Genomic DNA, 19,456 nt, shown 5'->3' with positions numbered 1-19,456 from the left:
ACCACTGAGCCACCCACGCATCCCTCTTGCTTAATATTAATCTTAAAAAATAAAGCAAGAGCCTACTGGGATGTGACATGGCACTCACACGATGCCTCCTGCCCGGGTAGCCTGTGTGGAGAGCCCATTTGGTCTAGCTGCTAGATGCTGAGAAAGTCTGCTATGTGGCCGTAGTCTGCAGGGATCTCCAACAATCGAGGCAATAGTCAGACTTAAGTAAGCCGACCCAGAGGAGGCAATCAATGTGTAGGCACTTCTTATGGAAAAGAAGCCTGTATTGGTAAAGGTAAGTAGCAATAGCTGCTATAACAGACAAGCCCCCAAATTGCAACAATTTAATATGGGGAAAGTATGTTTCTTACTCAAGCAAAGTCAATTTAGGTATTCGTGAACAGGTGGAGAACTTACCATCATCTTTGAAGGACCCAGGCTTCTTCTATTTTGTGATTCCATCGTCTCTTGGCCTTGGTGCCTCTCTTGAATCTCCTGCATCTAGCCAGAACGGTGAATGAGAGAGAGTGTGAAGGAGGTTTTTATGGGTTTTTATGGGTTTAGCCAAGAGGTGGCATATATCACTTCTACTTGCAGTCTGTTGGCCAAATCCCAGGCTTCTGGCCAGCGCTCAGTAGAATTCAGGTTTACCTTACTACGAGGGAGGCTAGTATATATAGTCTATCTGCATGTTCAGGAGGTGGAGAAAATAAGTTTTGGTGCCATAGACTTTTCCAGAGGGTGCATGAGAAACGTGTTTGAGGCACAGAATTGGGAAGGCTGCCCATTGCTGATATCTGACCCAACTTAAGTGACATGGGTTGGGGCAGAGAGAAGATCTGACTTGCTGCTGGACCCTCTGCTGATTTCTTTCCAGGGACAGATTTGCAGCCCCCGCAGTGGAGACCCGTCCTAGCATCTGGGGAGAGTGCCCACCAAAGTTTGCTACCAAGTTGGGCCGAGCCGTAGTCAAAGAAGGACAGACGGGACGGTTCTCCTGCAAGATCACCGGACGGCCCCAACCACAGGTCACCTGGCTCAAGGTGAGATTTTATGTGCTCCAACTCTGGCCCAGGCCTGGGGACCCTGAATGTGGAGGCTAGCCCCTTAGACCAATAGGAATCTATCTTTCCAATCAGTCTCTTCTGCTAAACTATAGATGGTTTTCCAGGGTTCTCTGTACATCCAATAGCCACGCTTGTTCCTGCCCATATTTGCACACGGTGCCTCTGTAACTCAGCCCACAGTGTCCTCTCATCTCACATACTCCCAAACAGCATAAAGTTTCTGAGTCAGAAAAGACCTGACTATCTCAAGAAAGTAGAATTTGAAGACGTGGGATTAGGTTTCAAACCACAGCTCTCTCGTTCATAAAACATGAGCTGTCAGGCAAGTCATTTGGCCTCTTGGAACACTGGTCTCTTTATCTATGAGGCAGAGATGATCCCACCTACCTCAAAATACCATTGGGAGTATTTCATTCAGGGCTGGGCAGTGTGAAGGTAGAGCAGAGGAGGTGGGGGCTGGGGGGTGGCATCAGGGGGCATGAGGCGCAGGGTGAGTGTTCAACAGGGGCAGTGAGAAGACATAGGGAAAAACTTGGGGTCGAGCCCTGCAAGAATAGCTTTCTCATGGATGCAAGTCCTGGATCAAAATGAGTGAGGGCACACCTTTTCCCTACTTCCTAATTCCCCTGGACCGACCCTGCAAACAGAATAAAAGAGGAGGAGGCAAAGTGGAACCGAAGTGAGGAATGTAGGATGCCTACCTCAAACGAGGGCTCCTCTGAAACAAGCTAATGCACCTGCTCTAAGCTGGACCTGATACCACACCACGCACACGGACCCCGAGTCAGGGCCCTTGGATTGACCAAAGGCTGCTCTCTGAGCATGTCAGTGAGCCCAGAGTGGAGGGTTCTACTGTCCATGCCTGGTGTCTGTCCCACCAGGCTTGGCAGGAGGTAGGATAGAGCCAAAAGGCAAGCAGGTTTCTCTGACCAAGCTACCCTCTTGCCATGCACAGGGGGATGTTGCCCTGCAGCCAAGTGCCCGTGTGTCTATGTCTGAGAAGAACGGGGTACAAGTTCTGGAAATCCATGAGGTCAGCCGCGATGATGTGGGAGTGTACACATGCATGGTGGTGAATGGGTCGGGGAAGGCCTCCATGTCGGCTGAGCTTTCTATCCAAGGTATCAAGTGGTGGGAGGGCTAGTGCAGCACAACCCCTGCCCAGTTTCCATACCCTGCTAGAAAGAGCTGCTGTTCATTACGGATCAGTGTTACACTGACCCACCCACATCCCCGGGCGCTCCTCCAGGGGCAGGATCTTGAACTCGTGTCCCTGCGCTGTGCCCCACACCTGTGTCTTCAGCCTTTTCCTCTCACTCAGACTCCTTTCTGTACTTCTAACTGTCCCTGGAAGAGTGGGCACTGCTAACACCTTGCCATCACCCCAAATTTAACCTGCCAAAGATTTAACTTATCATTCACTCTGTCCTTCACATCAGGTGTTCCCTCACCTTAACTCCTTCTACCCCAGGATTCTGCTTCTCCTCCTCGCCCAGGCTGGGCCTTTCAGCTCCTCTTTGACCCTCGCCTCCTTCTCGCCTGTAGGCATCAGCCCCTGTCAGGGCTTCCCTTTGAATCTGTCTCCTCTTTACATTCCCTTGATTCCGCCAAGGTTGGCCTGCGGAAGTGGGGAGTGTGGGCAGGGAAGGGGGTTGACATCACGCCCCTCCCTTTTCTTACCCTCTTTTCTTTTATGATTTTTCTCTTCCACATTCCCTTCCTGTGTCAGAAACTGTGCTTCCTTGGGACACCTGGGTGGCTCAGCAGTTGAGCATCTGAGAGGCAGAGACACAGGCAGAGGGAGAAGCAGGCCCCACACAGGGAGCCCGATGCAGGACTCGATCCAGGCACTCCGGGATCACGCCCTGAGCTGAAGGCAGACGCTCAACCACTGAGCCACCCAGGCGTCCCTGGGACATGTTTTTAAATGGCCCCAGAAAAAGCTCCTCTGAAAACCAAAACAAAAAAGGATAAAAAAGGTGAAATGTTGCTATTTCCTCAATCTGAGTGATGGCTTTCAGAGTTTGTTCTATCCACTAGTGCATACTTTGAAGTTGTCCATGATAAATTTTTTAAAAAACCATTTGGCAGGAAAAAATGTATACTGTATTTTTTTTTTCTTTGAAGAACTGAATAAAATTACACTTTCCCTGGATGTTTTTAAAGCAGATATTTGTCAAAGCCAATTATTTGGGGAGGTTCATTTTTGAGGGCCACACGTACGTTAGTTACACTGTTCGGGTTTGAAATTTTCAGATGTTTATTTTTGTTTGTCCCTTGATTGGTTTCCTTCTGTGGCTGGTGAGCAGGACAGGTCCCATGGTGCAGGGTACCGTTGCCGAGGCCACCAGAGGAGGCCCAGGGCAGCAGTGGAGGCCTTCACGGGGTCTCAGAGCTGGGCTCAGATGAGCTCATCACATTAAACCAGGCAGTTCAGGCCCAGGGAAGCTGAGGGACTGAGGGAGGGAGGAGCACAGACGAGGGGCAAAGTGGAAACCCGGGAGGTGAACACTCCGAAAGAAATAAAAAAACATGTTGTCTTATCACTTTCTCCTCCTGGTACATAAAACAGTCGGCTAACAGTCTACCCTTCTCCCTTTTTCCAGGTTTGGACAATACCAGTAGGTACGTCTAGGCTTTTTAATCATTGTTTCCATCTTGAGATGCCCTGCAAGAAAAGAGAGGTTGCAATGGAGAAATGCCCTGAATTTCCAAGTCGTCGTATAGGAGGGCGAACTGACCGTTGGGGGGCATGGTTGTGCTTTGTGTTGCCCTCGTGTTGCGGTGTGCCCCACGGGTCCCGTAGAGGCTGGCCACCAGAGTGAGACTCTCGAGGACACCGTGCTGTCACCTTTCTCGGTGTCTGGCCAGCACCAGTTAGCCATCCTGGGGAAGGATGCCCACTCACCCATGTGGCACATCTGCCTCCAGAGCTTCCTTTCCCGCGCATGAGTCCTGGTCCTAGACCCTGGGTCCTGGGGTGAGCAGACATCTGGTGGAGGGAAAGGGCTTTAACTGAGCTGCACAAAGTCAAAGTTGCAGGCTGCGGAGCGCCTGAGGCAGAGTAACGAGCGGCACTGATGTAGGTTAGAGCATCAGAGAAACGCTCCCTGGACCCCTGAGGTTTGAGCTCATGCCTGTAGGGTACTATTAGGCAGGTAAAGAAAAGCTCAGGGACAGTGTCCCCAGCAGGGTGGTAGCACGTGTGAAAATGGGGAGAGGAGAGAGAGGTGGGCACTGGGGGACCCTGCAGCCTGGTGGGCATCGGAGGTGATCTTGCAAGGCCCAAGAGGCAGCAGGAACCAGCTCACACAGGGCATCCTGTGGCCACGTTGAGAAGCTCGATTTTGTCCTCAGGGCAGGGGCAATCAGCTGTGCTTGCCACGTAGACCGTGGATCAGAGAGGGCCAGCAGGGACACGGGGGAGGCAGTGGCATGGTGGGAACTAGGGTGGCCCTCGGGGTGGCGGCGGGGAGGAAAAGGGCAGATTGGGTAAGTGCAGATAGAACAGGCTCTGGATTGGGAGGAGGGGCGAGGAAGCATCGGGCATGGCTGCTTGCCCTCTGTCTTGGGAAGCTGAGAGGGCTGCAGAGAGAGGCTTCTGCTCACACTCGGTCTTCATCTGTGGGCTTTGCTGATGCCTGGAGTCTGTGCTTGTGATGAGTAATGCTTGTGAGTAACCAAATGATCATTCCGTTCCTCCTTCTCCTTCCCCATTGCCCCCCAATCACCACCAACAGGTCATTAACAAAGGTGGCCAATTCAGATATCAGGAAGGAGGTGACCAATGGAACCACGCAGGGGCCGAAACTAGACCACCTGGAGTCTGCAGCGGAAAGGTGGCCCTGCTCCAGCACCCAGATCGGTGGCTCCCCCACCTGGGCCACAAGTAGCCAGCCTCAGCCCCTGAGGGAGTCCAAGCTGGAGCCGCCTGGGGACCCACCCAGGAAAGCCCTGAGGAGCCCCGTCCTACAGAAGACTTCCAGCACCATTACCCTGCAGGCGGCAAAAGTCCAGCCAGAGCCAAGAGCGCCGGTCTCAAGTGCCCTCTCGTCTCCCGGAGAAGAGAGGGAGAGGCCAGCTGCTCCCCCCACAGCCACCTTCCCTGCCCGGCAGTCTGGCCTGGGAAGCCAGGAGGTTGTGAACAAGGTTGCTACCAGAAAAATCCCCATGGAGAGCCAGAGAGATTCCACATTCCCCAAATTTGAGAGCAAGCCCCAAAGCCAGGAGGTCAGTGAAGATGAAACAGTCAAGTTCAGATGTGAGGGTGAGTAGAGCTAAGGGTCACTGTCCCACTCCGCCCCACCCCACCAATGTAGCCCCTGGGTGGCCACTGCCTCCGTGGGCACAGTGTATCCACCCTGCCCCTTAGACTAGAACCCACCCCACCCCAGCAGCCACCTTATATAGGAAGCACTCGGTCTAGTAACATGTCTTGTTCTGGAGAAACACCCAACAGTGACCCGTTGTTCATTGTTGGATATGGTATCAGTCCTGTGTCCTAATTCTTACCACCATCATCACCATCACCATCAAAAAAAACAAGCCACAGGGGCTCCTTCTCTTTGGTCCCTTCTCCTGGCTTTGGCTGATCTGCAGACCTGGCTCGTCGCTCTATGTCCCTCCTCCCGAGGACCTGCCTCCATCTTGAGATGTGTACTCATCCATAGTGTAGGGTGAGGGGTAGGAGAGCCAGCTCAGCTCATACCAGACCAAGTTTCTCCCTCAGGTCCAGCGCCCCCCCTACCCCCACAAGCACAGTGTACTCTCTGGGAGCCTCATGTCCTTCACCTGGCCCTGTAGTTTCAGGGACCCCAAAGCCTGAAGTGACCTGGTTCCTGGAAGGTGCCCCCGTGAAGAGACGAGAAGGCATGGTTGAGGTTTATGAAGAAGGTGGATGCCACTACCTCTGCTTGCTGAGAGTGCGGGCCAAGGACAGTGGGAGCTACAGTTGCACGGCCTCCAATGTCCGAGGCCAGGTGTCCTGTGGTTGGACCCTCCTGGTGAAACGTGAGTACGCTCCTCCAGTCATCCTGGGTTCTCTGTTGGGGGGCGGGGCGGGCATCCGTGGGGCGCTTCCTACACTGCAGGACTGTCCCCTCCTACCATCCCCATGCTGGGTGTCCAACCCGACAGAAGCATCATCCCCACCCACATGCCAACGCCAAAGTCATTGCTCCAGGACAGGTGACTCCTCATCAAGAGTTCCCATCAGAGTCACCTCAGAATAAGTATGCCCACCACCCCCACGCCCAGCCCTGCTGAGAGCTCCCTTTTCTGGGTTCTTCAGCTATCCAAGGGAGTGCCATGACTCAGTTTTGTAACCACAGAGAACCAAACATTCACTAAATATGTGCATTTAGAGTCATATGAGATGATGTGGGATCCCGCATCTTTTATGTTTATTGTAATATCTGTTTATAAAACTTGGGCATATTCATTGTGGGGGATTTAAACACAATATAGTCTTATGACTCAGAAATAAATGATATTTTAATGTTTTTAAAACAAAATCGGCATTGTGCTGTTTGTATACTGCTTTCTAGTCTAATTTATTTGCTCATGTTACATAAGCATCTTTCCATACTGTTTCTTTCTATATTACTTAATCTTATTCAAAAACATAGTTTTAATGGCCATATAATATTTCATGAAATAGCATAGCTGATTACTCTTGTTCTTACTGTCGAGTATTTAGGTTTTTCCCATTTTTTTCACTATTGTAACAAAATTGCGATAAATATCCTTGTACCTGTCTATTTCTCTATAAAATTTCCTCCTTCTTTTAAATGCTATTCAGGGACCCTTGACCCATTGAGGAACATATTGAACCACAGGGATAGAGTCAACAAATTTCAGGCTGTTAGAAGTTCTATGGGACGAATAACCTTTGCCTATTTTTTTTTTCAACAAATAAATTGTAAGAGAAAGAGGAACGGAGGGACAACCTATAGGAAACTTAGATGAAAAGATATGTAAGAGACATCAATAATCGCAATCCATGGACTTTGTGTGACTTTGAGACATTTAAAAAATTCTTTAAAGAGGACACCAGGAAAATTTGAGCATTCGCAAGATATTTGATATAAAGGAATTAGTGCTGTTTTTAAGACATGATGGTGGTCTTATGGTTATTTTTTTTTTTGAAGTCTGTGTATTTTAGAGATATAAATTGACTTACCTACTGGTGAAATGATATATTTGCTTCAGAAATAATCCATGTGTAGTGGGAGCTGGTGGAGGTATTAATGAAATGAGATCAGCCAAGAGATGACAATGATTAAGTTTGAGAAACAAGTATATGATCATCTACTATATTGCTCTCTTTACTAGCGTGTGTGTTTGAAATTTGCCATAATAAATGTTTCCCAAGAAAGTAGGATTCCATGCAGCCAGTAAAACAAATACGGCTGACCTGTCGACTCTGATGGTGAAACATGTCCAAGATACACTAGGAAGGGAGGAGAGCCAAGTGCAGAGCTGCGTGTTTCATATGCTATTTGCATAAAAGGAAAAGAATCGATGTAGATATGTGCAAACAGATGCTTATGTGTGCATAAAACATTTCTGGAAGGGTCCGCAAGTTGCCTCGAGCAAGGGAGACCGGGGATTTTGGGGAAGAGGTAGGGGCTAGGCTTGTTTCCTGCTGCATGCATGCTGTTGATTTCTTTCTAAATTGGGATTTTTACTACTGTTCATGAATTTCTTTGTAAGAAATTCTATCCATTCCATTTGGCGGTAGGAGTTCCCGTTGAGTTCACAAGTCCAGGAGCTCGAGCCTCCTCATCCCAGGCTCCGTGCAGGGGATGGACACGCGGCATCATGTCCACCAGAGGTTGAAAACCAACAGGCTTTTGTTGGAGCGGTAGCTATTATTATTAATTGGAAGTGGTGCATCGAGACTGTACTTACAGCAAGTTGAGGGGAAAAGAGAATGTGATCTTCAAAGCTCCCACAGCGCTGGGGCACACGGGGTGGGAATGAAGCATGCCGCAAAGCTGGCTCTTCTCACCAACGGTCAGCTCTCTGTCTTTGAATGAATGCTCTTCAGAATGTGGTAGGCCGTTGGTTAATTTCCAAAGTCCCCCCAAAAAGTGGATTTTGACTGTTTTTTTGCCAGTGTTCTTGTTGCTTGCATGGAGGAGCGGATTTTCAGAAGCCCTTCCTCTGCCATTTGCAAAAGCCCATGTGGGCTCCCTCTCCCCTTGGAGATACCGACTGTTCTAAAACCTTTCCAGAGGACTTCACAGAGATGCGGATCACCTGAGGCACGTTCTCTCAGCTTCTCCTGCAACACCCTCTTTCTCTCTTTTTTCCTGTTACTGCACAAAACTGTCTCTCTTACCACGACTTCTCTCTGCAGGGGATCTTCCCCTCTCCACAAAGATCCCACTTAATGATTCACTCTCCCACCATTTCTTCAATCTGTTCCCCACCCCCGCCTTGTCCAGAGGCCTCTCTCTTCTCCCTCCAAGCATACTCTGGGGTGAAAGGAAAGACAATCTTCCTTCTGCTCAGTGGCCCCTTAAGCTTCCACTTTACCTCTCTGCTGTCTTTCACCCCCAAACTCGCCACAGGTCTAGTCTCGACGCACAGCTTCCATTGGATGGTAACAGCTAATTCTCCACAAAAGCCTGCTCAGTGTCCTGGGCCTTGTGCTAAATCCTTTATCTCTATTGTTCCGTTTAGTTATACCAACCGTCTTAGGAGATAACTTTAGTCACACCCATTTTCCAGATGAGAATACTGAGCTGTGGTGAAGTTTAAGAACTTGCCCAAGGTCACATGCCTTGAAGAAGATAGCGCATTTCCAACCCATGTTGGTTTGACACGGAAGTCCATATTTTTTCAATGGCTCCCAAAGCATGGCCCCATGAGGAAAGTGGTTGCTGGCTGGGAAGAGGAATGAGGTGCCTTCCCACACCTCTTGATCTAGTCTCTCCATCCCTTCCCTCAGTGCCAGTCCCAATCAGATGCACCATCATTTGGACTGTAGCTGGTCTCCCGCAGCCTACTCTCCCCGGAGGGGCGTCCTGGCGTGGAGGAGGAAGGGTAGATGGAGAGTCAGAGAGCCGGTCATAAAGCCTGCCTCCACCATTGGGCTTGACTGTGAGAAATTACTAACTGGGTCTGTAAAATGAGCTAAAGAAAGCAATCTCATGGCACTGTCATGGTCACATCTGGGACATAGTAAGCCCCCAGGTACCAGTTTTTGTCCTTAAACTCCTGCAGTCTAATGTGGCTTCCCCCCCACCCCAACTGCTCCTCCTGAAAGGCACTGGTGAGGCCCCTTCTACTCACCAAACCTGTTACCCCTTCTCGACTGTCACCCGCCTCGACCTCTCTGTAGCATGTTCTGCTTGTAGAAGAGATGATCTGTCCCTATTGCTCTTGGTTAAGACTCCTAAACTACAAATGCTCCCCAGTCCACCAATGTAGAGGGCTTCTGGAAAGTTCATCTCAGCAGTTCTCAACTAGAATATGCCTCAGATTCATGAGGCAACTGAGTCATGCAGAGTCCAAGGCCCCCGGCAGTCCTGAACCATTGGCCTAGGTTAGAAAAAGTAGGACAGATGGGAGTCTGTCATTTGATCCAGTCCTAGAATTGGAAAAAAAAAAAAAATGAAAATTTAAAATTGAATTGTCCTCACCAGGGGGCCGGCAAAGATATTCTCAGGATTGCACAGGTACAATAGGATGTGTTAGAGGAGGAGGGACCCTGGAAAGTAAAGCGGAACTAGGTGAGCTGGGATGCCCCAGGACAGCAAAAGGAAGCCAGGTTAGGAGGTGCCTGAGTCCTGGAGGAGAGGGGGCAGGCCCGTGTCCCCGGGCACTGCCAGGCCTGGGCTGCTTTGTGGCTGTGACTCAGCCCCGGCTGGTTTCTATGCCTCACGCTGCAGGTCTCCACACCTGTGGCAGAGAGGCACCTGCCCGCGAGGCTCGGGGTGACTGGTCCATCACCGGAACATGTCAGCTGTGGTCTGACTTGGCCTGTTTGTTCTTTGCCCTTGCAGGGCTGGCCGTGATGGAGGTGGCTCCCTCGTTCTCCAGCGTCCTGAAGGACTGCGCTGTCATTGAGGGCCAGGACTTTGTGCTGCAGTGCTCAGTGCAGGGGACCCCGGTGCCCCAAATCACTTGGCTGCTTAATGGTGAGTTCCCCCTGTTGCAGCCCCTGGCTGCCTGTGTGCTCACTTGGCTTGCCCCATTTATCACTCAGAGCCATACCAGGTACAGGGAGATCACGGGACCTTGGAGTCGCCGTTGCCTGGCTGGGGATGCGGGGCCTTCTATTCCTCCCTCAGCCTTGAGCTCCTGCCACATGTGAATAACGGCCACTGCCTTCCAGGTGGCAGTTGTAAATTAACTTAGATCCTCAATATAAAACAGCTAATGTGCCTGGTACATGGCCGCACAAGCAATTTGGCTCATCTATGTGGCCAGGCTCATAGTAGGCCCTCAATAAACGAACAAATTAACAAATTAGTGACCCATACTAGAAGTTACTCATGGAACATCACCTTTTATTTAATGGCAGTTGGCTTTGGGATTCGTAGACCAGTAATTCTTTTTAATATTATAGTCCTATAGAGACATGCCAACTTTTTTTTTTTTTTTTACTTATTGGATAAATTAATTTTTTTTTGGATAAATTAGTTATCCTATGTTATCACTCTTCTGTTTTTTTTTTTTTTAAGATTTTATTTATTTATTCATGAGAGACACAGAGACACAGGCAGATGGAGAAGCAGGCTCCCTGCAGGGAGCCCAATGTGGGACTCGATCCCGGGACCTCAGGGTCACACCCTGGGCTGAAGGCAGAGACACTCAACCGCTGAGCTGCCCAGGCATCCCTCACCCTTCTCTTTTTAAAAAAGGCTTTCAGGGCAGCCCCGGGGGCCCAGCGGTTTAGCGCCTGTCTTCGGCCCAAGGCCTGATCCTGGAGACCTGGGATCGAGTCCCACATCGGGCTCCCTGCATGGAGCCTGCTTCTCCCTCTACCTGTGTCTCTGCCTCTCTCTGTGTCTCTCATGAATAAATAAATAAAATTTTAAAAGACTTTTCAATTCCAAAATTTTCGAACTGAGAACGGTACACAAAATTAATGGAATTGAGCAGGGTCTGCTTTGGGAAGCCCTGCTTTGCAGATCACAGGGAAGACGAAGGCCGAGTTGCCAGTCAGGAGACCAGGGCACTTATCCTTCTCTGCCATCTAGTGGCCTGGTGACCTTGGACACCCCTCTTTACCTCTCTGGGCATCAGTTTCTTTATGGGTGAGGAGGATGGGCTGGAACAGGTTTCGGACCTCAGCCAGCTCTCAGGGCTGACAGAGTAGCCTCCTTAAGGGACAGTGGCACCTGCCACGTATGCATCAAATAGCCCCCAGCTGTTTCTACACTATTGATGTGTTACTTGTAGACCTTCCTGTTTGGTAGAGTTTGCTTAGGCTCTGCTAGAAATTATCTCTGGTCAATGAGAGAAGGTGCTGGACAGCCGGGTGGCTCAGTGGTTTAGCGCCGCCTTCAGCCCAGGGCATGACCCTGGAGACCCGGGATCGAGTCCCACGTCGGGCTCCCTGCATGGGGCCTGCTTCTCCCTCTGCCTGTGTCTCTTTCCCCCCACCCCCTCTGTGTCTCTGCCTCTCTCTCTCTCTATGTCTCTCATGAATAAATACATAAGCGAAATCTTTAAAAAAGAATGAGAGAAGGTGCCATTTAGTCTTTCTAGGTGTCATCTTCTTGGGCAAATAAATGAAAATTGAGGTCACCCTTCCCTCCACCCCTCACTATAGACAGAGCTGCTGTTGGATCCTGGGGTGACTGCAGAGACCCAGCCTTCTTGCAGCTGGAACAGAACATGGAGGTTAAAGACTGGCAATGGATCTGAGCAAGAGAGTTCCACATCCGTCTGGCTCAGAGTCCAGACCAGGGGTTAAGAGACATTTTCTGTGAGGGCCAGATAGTAAATATTTTCAGCTTTACTGCCCATCCAGTCTCTGTCACAATTACTCAGCTCTGCTCTTGTGGCAGCAAAAAAGTAGCCGGGGACACTCTGCAGATGAATGAGTATGGCAGTGTTGCAATAAAACTTTATTTATGGACGCTGAAATGTGAATTTCATACAATCTTCACAGATCATGAAATAGTTTAACTTTTTTCAACGATTTAAAATCTGTAAGAACTATTCTTAGCTTTCAGGCTGTACAAAAACAGGCTGCAGGTCAGATTTGGCCCGTGAGCAGTATTTGCCGACTCCTGGTTTGCACACACACCCCCTCCCCCCGCCCCAGGTCCCCCCTAGGACTGGGAAAAGCAACCCCACCTTCTTGTTCTTGGCCAGTCTTGGCATTTCCACACCGTTACCACCAGAGGGCAATCGTGCTCAAGTTCCCTGGGTTGCTAACTCTGGTCTTAACCGGTCTTGGGGCCCCGACAGTTGCGTGTCTCCCAATTCTGAGTGCCCTGAGCCAACACCTTCTGGGGCCACCATTCCATCCCATGTGCGTAGGGCCCAAATGAGTCATGCTCCAGTAACCAAATAGGTCTCCAACACTTTGTTGGCACGTTTTGACCACAGGGGTACTTTGATGGCAGTCGTGGAACGTACTGGTATCCTCAGGGAAGAGAGGTTTTAAGGTGAAGAGCAGGTAGCAGGATCCAGGCCCCTGCCTTTCCCAGCTCCCAGCCCCACCTTTATGAAGTGCAGTAGGCCGCGCAGTATCTGGTCTCGCAGTATCTGGTCTCGCCCGCCCTATGGCATGCTCGCTTGGCAGTCTCTGCAGACCGTCATGGAGACACGACGTGTTGCTATGTGCAGAAGAAAACATTGCCCTGCAGGGAGAGGACTTCTTTCTGTACTTTCTCCCTCCCCCCACCGCCCACCCCCACTTTTATGAAGTGCAAACCAGGACCCTGGGGCCCGACAAGGGAAGAAACTGACAGTTGCTTCCTATATGGTGAGTGGACACATTCCTGTTCTGAGGCCAGAATCTTCAATAATGAGATTTTTTTTTCTCCCCCTGGAAATGAAAGCTCACATCCTGCAATGATAAAGTCCCAGGAACATATAGCATTAAGGAAACCACTGAGGTTCATAGCATGCACTTCTGTCTTCTTGCAGGACTTTATGTGACCTGAATAAAGGGCCTCCTGTGGCAGGGGCTCTGGGAAGAAAAGACGAAAGTCCTTTTTAGATTCCCATATTTATCTTTTCCATGAACCCTAAAATGCACCGAAATGCACCTAATTGCAGCGTCAGGTTGAGGTCACACACTTGCTTTCTGATGAATATCTGCAGTGGGAAATGGAATCATTATTTCTGGAGATGTCTAAAAGGAGCCAGGAGCCTCATGTTGTCTGGGTGAGGCCTGTTATGCCTGCGGCTGGGCTGTGGGCCAGATGACCCTGTAAGATTCTTTCCAGGCTCAGAATTCTGTGAAGTCCAGGATGTGAACGTCGGGACTGTTTCTTTAAACAAAATGCACAGAACTATGTCCCTTTCCCTCCTGCATTCTGAATGCCTCCAGAATCTCTCCCCACGGTCCTTTGAGCCCCAGCCTTGCTCCTGCACCCCAAGGAGACTACTGCCTCTCCTTCATCTCCCTCCCTAGCCCCTGCTTCCTTCTCCACCTGCAAGCAGTCTGACCCGCTGGCTAGAGAGGGGGCCTGACACGTCGTCAGCCCCCTGTGGATCTGAGTGAGCATGGGGACATGACAGCAGCAGCCCCACTGAGGACAGGGATCATATCCCCGCCCCTGGGAGCCCCCTGGCCTGACCCCTTCCTCTGCTTTCCTCCACAGAGCAGCCCATCCAGTACGCTCACTCCTCCTGCGAGGCTGGCGTGGCCGAGCTCCACATCCAGGATGCCCTGCCGGAAGATGACGGCATTTACACCTGTCTGGCCAAGAACACCTTGGGCCAGGTGTCCTGCAGCGCCCGGGTCACCGTCCATGGTAGGAGCCTCTGGGCACCTCTTTAGAAGCACCTTTGCTGCAGACATCTGCTCTGGAGAAAGAGCACTGCATCTGAAGGCAGGCAGGTGGAGGAAATGGCCTCTAGAGGTCCGCAGTGAATATGCAAAGGCCAGTTCCCCACCGCCTCACTCCGTCAGGGCAGAGGGAAGATGCAGGGGTGAGAGGCAAGGGTTCCCTTGGCTCAAGAAGCTCCCAGTGTGGTAGGAAGAAGACCTCGCACACTGAAAGATGCTCTGGGAGGAGTACCCCCATACCCCCTAGGACTTAGGGGGTCTCACAAATGCCACCTCCTGTGCTAGGGGCCGCTGGCCAACAGAGTGCTGGCATTGAGGCTTTGAGAGGGTCCCAGGTCGTTCCCCTTTTCCTTCTGACCCTGCACCTCCCCACCTGCCGAGGCTTGTTTTCATACATCAGCAGCCTGGTGTCCAGTAATCTGATTATCATGCTCATCCATTGATCTGCGCCAAGCCCTTGGCCCCAGGGAGTTCCAGGGGAGCCACAGCACTCAAGACAGGGCTGTCTGGGCTGTGGTCTCGGTGGGCATGGTGACAATACGCAGGGAATGCTTCCTGGGGCCGAGGTGTTCAGGTAAGCCGGCCTCCCCATCCTCACCCCAGGGCCTGGGCCCCAGCTCCAGTGTGTGTCTGGGGCCCGGGTGCTCAGACCGGGTGTGCTGTGCTCCGTTTTCCCAGCAGGAGACCATGTCTCTTCTCTCTGTTGTCCCCCAGGGTTCAGGGCCCGTGGGGAGAGTCTCCCTACCACGTGAGCAGCCTTCTGGGAGGCCGCAGGACATGGTTTCACTGAAAAAGGCAAGGAGAAAATCATGTGCTGGTTACTGCGTTAAATACTTTCTCATTTAGACCTCAGCAGCCCTGGGGAGGGCCGTGCTGTCCCTAGCTTTTACACAGAAGGGTCTGGAAGTCTCAGAAAGCTTCTGTACCTTGCCTAAGCACACAAGCTGGTAGGTCAGATTGGTCTTTCAGACCCAGATCCCGATGACTCCGAGCCTTTCCCAGAGTGTGCAGCCTCTGGCCCAGAGGGAGAGCCTGGGCCCTGTCGGCCGGCATTGTCACCCCTTAAGGATTAGGGGCTTGCTGGCTCTCTGAGGCTGTCTGCCAAGAAGGGGCACACTCCCTGGCCTCCCCAGTTTCTCTGAAGTGCCCTGGCATGGAGTCCTCACCTGGGAACTGGCTTCTGCTTCCTTCCAAGAAGGTCATTCACACCCAGGTGGGAGCCTGACTCTGGCCTCTCGGGAATTTGTCAGCTGGAATTCTGGTTTCATGGCCCATTGAGAGGCTCGGGAAACTGCGGTCATGAGACAAGAACAGATCTGAGCTTCATGTTTTTGGGCCCGGGGAGTAGCCCTCATCTCCCTGGACATCCACGTGGCCTACTGCAAAGCCTAGTAACAGGCAAGAAGGCCAGACTGACATGCGATGGGTCTGTTGCCCAAGACTCTCCCTGCTAGCTTCAGCCTAGTGGCCCCACTAATCCAGTGCCTGCCCCCACTTGCCTGGGTTTACATTGGATTAAAGACACTCAGCTGAGCTAATAGTCGCTCTGGAGGCGAGGGTCCCCAGATGAAGGATCAAGGAGTCTTTGGGGCCGTCCTCCTGGTCCCCAGGTCTGTGTGGGGAGTGGGGCCTGGGGGCCTGCCCATCCAAGCGTGTTTTAAAGCAGAAACAGGTTCCCAGCAAGAACGCTGCTGCAGCCTTTTGGGTTTGCCCTGAGAACAGCCCTGCATGAGTGAGAACTCCCTCCTGGTGTGGGGATTTGCTGGCCTGTGAAGGCCAAACAGAGGCTCAGATACCATAAATGGTGAAACAGGCTGAGAGGCTCGGCCACGCGCTCGGGGCACAGGGCTGGGCTGTCTGCACAGGAGTGAGGCAGGCTGAGCCTGGCACGGCGACTCCCTGGCTCCCTGCCCCAGGGCGCTTGGGCAGCTCATGTCCACGTCCCGCACCATTCTCAGCTGTGGAGTTTTTCTGACTTTATTGGCAGCTCCTGGGGCTCTAGGTCTCTGGGGGAGCTGAGGGGTAGCAGGGACTGCAGGAGAGGCATTTGTGCCTCCTGTGCCCCGCGTGGTTCTGCCCAAGCCCGGCCTTTCTGTTAACCCTCAGTGTGGCCCCGGCCGCAGTCCCATCTGAGCTGTGGAGCGGACTGGCGGGGGGTGAACCCCGCTGCACCACCAGCTGCCCTGGCAACCGGGGTGCCCTTTGACCCTCCAGGCCACACATTCCTCTTCTGGGCCGTGGGGACACTGATAGTCACAGACCCTGGTACTGAGGATTGAATTAATGAACATAGCGGACATCCTCAGCGTGCGCTGCTACGATGATTGTCCAAAAGACCCCACCACCCCCCACCTTTAAGCAAGGTAAAATGATCCAAAATGCCAACTCTAAGTGGTTTTACCAAAGGACCAACTTTGCCACGGTGGCTGGGCGGTTGTCTGTCCCTCCGTGTGCCCGTTCAGTGGTTGTTAGTAAGGGGAGAGAACCCCAGAACGTGAGAGGGAGGGAGGTGTCTGGCGGACAGGAGAGCCCAAGAGCGCCCTTCTACAGGCCCTGGCCACCCTGGGGTCAGACCCTGGGGTCTGGGTGCGCAGGTGGGTGCAGGTGGGTGCCCGGGAGGGGCGGTTCCCAGGACGGCTGTGTGGGCGGGCTCAGCAGAGGAGCCTGGCAAACACGGGGCGTGGGCTCTTTCTTTCTCGCTCCTTTAGCCTCCCGCCAAGCTTTTGCCATCATCCAGAAATCGCGGGGCCAACCCTTGGACGTGACTTCGCGCCACTTGCCCCAGCTCTCTCTGCCTCCTCTGCTCTGCAGCCCCTTCCTCCCAAATCTGCCTCTCTTCCCAACAGATGTCCTTTAGGAGGCCCTCCTGCTAACCCCAGAGTGAGCTCTCTTACTGGCTGAACCCCCCCTTACCGTTGTGCTGACTTGTCAGCAAACGCGCCCTGAGCCCCCGCTCTGTGCCCATCCTGGTTCCCGGGAGGCTGCGGTGAGCAGGGCGGACAAGCTGGGCCTTCGTGGCGTGTGCGTTCTGATGGGGAGACGTGCAGCGATCAGCACCTCCTTTGATCAAAGACTGGCTGAGAAGGGTGGAAGGGATCCTTCTGGATGATGGGTGACGACACTGGCTGGGGAAGGCAGGCTGCAGGGAGAGGAGCTGTTTTGAGCAGACACTTCCGTGGGCTGGAGAGGGTGCTCCAGGAGGGCCATCCAGCAAGTGCAAAAGCCCTAAAACTGGGAGTAAGTTCGGCCTATACCAGGGGCAGCGAGATAACCAGTGTGGCTGGAGCAAGGCGTGTGGTGGCCAGTGGTAGAGAATGAGTTCAGAGGGAGAGGCAGGGGCCCCTCATGCGGGGCCTCTAGGGCTAAGGAGCACACACTTTATCCTAACTGTGAGATTTTACTCTAATTGCTTATTTAATTGGCTTCCCTGCCAGACTGTAAGCTCCCTGCAGGCAGGGACTATGCCTTATTCATTATTGCGTGTAGAACACACGTGAGCATGTGTCCAGTGAAGGTAGGAAAGCCCACGCAGGGATGCGACCTCCCCAGAAGTGCAGCAGAGCATCCCTCCACCTCCTGACTTACCCTGCGGGAGTGTGCAAGAAATCCAGCTAGCTTTCAAGAGTCCCTCAACAAATACCCCTTCTGTCCTCCCGCTGCCCCAGGGGGAAAAAGAAAATCCCCCATAGTTAACCACCAAGCAATGGAAATTCTTCCCCCACCAACCCCACCCAAGATGAAGACCAAAGGATGATCAATCCAAATTCCTGCAGAGCCCAGGAAGATCTGAGGGAGAGTAAATATTTCCGTGTATTTGGACTGAGTCATTGGGGTGGGGGAGGGGGAGACTTCCTCAGGCTAGAATATTTTAATTTATCTCCCCCTGGAGTGTCTTTGTCAAGGCTAAAATTCTTAAGTGACTGGATTTACTATCTTGCTAACTGTGCCCATTTTGACTTAGTGGGTGTTTATGTAACTGAAGGCTTACTGGGTCTCGTAAAAGCACCTAAGGACATAAAATGTTGGTAAAATTTTTTTTTTTTTAAAAGAACTGGTTCATAGAGTAAAAAAAATAAAAAATAAAAGAACCTTAATAAGCATATTTATAGAGTATTTGTTTTGATGAAGAACCTCTAATGGAAACACCAGGCGCCAGGGAAGTCAGCCGTGGCTGGATGTGCGAGCGTCGGGAGAGGCCCGGTCACTCTCAGGTTAGTGACAGGCGCTTGGTGGGGCAGCGAGGAGCCCTGACAGCTGCCACCGCCACCTCTCTCCCAAGTGATGCTCGGGGACTTTGGATGTTGTATAACCTGTCCAGTGGTATCAAGTACGGACTCTACCCTCGATAAGCTTCCAATTACTAAAAACAAACATTTCTAATGCTTATGTTAGCTGGAGAGAAATCAATTGAAGAAGGATCAGCATCGGTTTTAATTTTTTTGTTTGTCTTTTTTTCTTTTTTTAAGATTTTTATTTATTTATTTATGAGAGAGAGAGAGAGAGAGAGGCAGAGACATAGGAGGAGGGAGAAGCAGGCTCCATGCCGGGAGCCTGACGTGGGACTCGATCCCGGGACTCCAGGATCACGCCCTGGGCCAAAGGCAGGCGCTAAACCGCTGAGCCACCCAGGGATCCCGTTTGTCTTTTTTTTTTTTTTTAATTATTTTTTATTGGAGTTCAATTTGCCAACATATAGCTTAACACCCAGTGCTCATCCCATCAAGTGCCCCCCTCAGTGCCCGTCACCCAGTCACCCCCACCTCCCACCCACCTCCCCTTCCACCACCCCTAGTCCATTTCCCAGAGTTAGGAGTCTCTCATGTTCTGTCTCCCTCTCTGATATTTCCCACTCATTTTTTCTCCTTTCCCCTTTATTCCCTTTCACTATTTTTTATATTCCCCAAATGAATGAGACCATATAATGTTTGTCCTTCTCCGATTGACTCATTTCACTCAGCATAATACCCTCCAGGTCCCTCCACGTCAAAGCAAATGGTGGGTATTTGTCGTTTCTAATGGCTGAGGAGTATTCCATTGTGCACATAGACCACATCTTCTTTATCTTTTAAGACCCTTAGTCCACCCACAACATCTGTCCAAAAGTCACTTAAATTCTAAGGCAAGCAAATAAATGTTAAATTATTCTGTAACCAATATTCTAGTTTTGTATAGTTTGGATACAACAGGAACGGGATCGCGCACCATGCAGGTCCTTCATGTCACAGAAAGTCTTCTGAGTGTATATGTTTGCACGTAGGCGTCCGTATCAGAACTGGAGCCTCATTTTACCAATTGGACAACTGGAGATGTAGAACTGTCTACTTCTCCAGCCCGCTATTTGCCATATCTGGCATTTACTTGCTCGGAGTCCTTGGTCAAGAGTGCCATCCAGAATTACAGCCTTGTGTCCCTA

General features: G+C 51.4%; 1 protein-coding gene across 2 annotated transcripts in view; it reads left to right on the top strand.

Moving 5' to 3' along the window:
• Window positions 1–19,456, top strand: part of MYLK (myosin light chain kinase) — a 179,435-nt gene that overhangs the window by 60,568 nt on the left and 99,411 nt on the right. For both annotated transcript variants that reach the window (XM_025474981.3, XM_049105390.1), the window contains exons 5-11: window positions 869–1,034; window positions 2,014–2,179; window positions 3,665–3,683; window positions 4,799–5,325; window positions 5,862–6,068; window positions 10,073–10,207; window positions 13,856–14,008. In XM_025474981.3, coding sequence (XP_025330766.3) covers window positions 869–1,034; window positions 2,014–2,179; window positions 3,665–3,683; window positions 4,799–5,325; window positions 5,862–6,068; window positions 10,073–10,207; window positions 13,856–14,008 — 1,373 coding nt within the window. The remainder of the gene's footprint in view (window positions 1–868; window positions 1,035–2,013; window positions 2,180–3,664; window positions 3,684–4,798; window positions 5,326–5,861; window positions 6,069–10,072; window positions 10,208–13,855; window positions 14,009–19,456) is intronic.

This window comes from Canis lupus, chromosome 33 (genome assembly GCF_003254725.2).
Source record: "Canis lupus dingo isolate Sandy chromosome 33, ASM325472v2, whole genome shotgun sequence".
Lineage (NCBI taxonomy): Eukaryota > Metazoa > Chordata > Mammalia > Carnivora > Canidae > Canis > Canis lupus.
The sequence above is the reverse complement of the archived record's forward strand: the minus strand, read 5'-3'. Positions and strand labels throughout refer to the sequence as shown.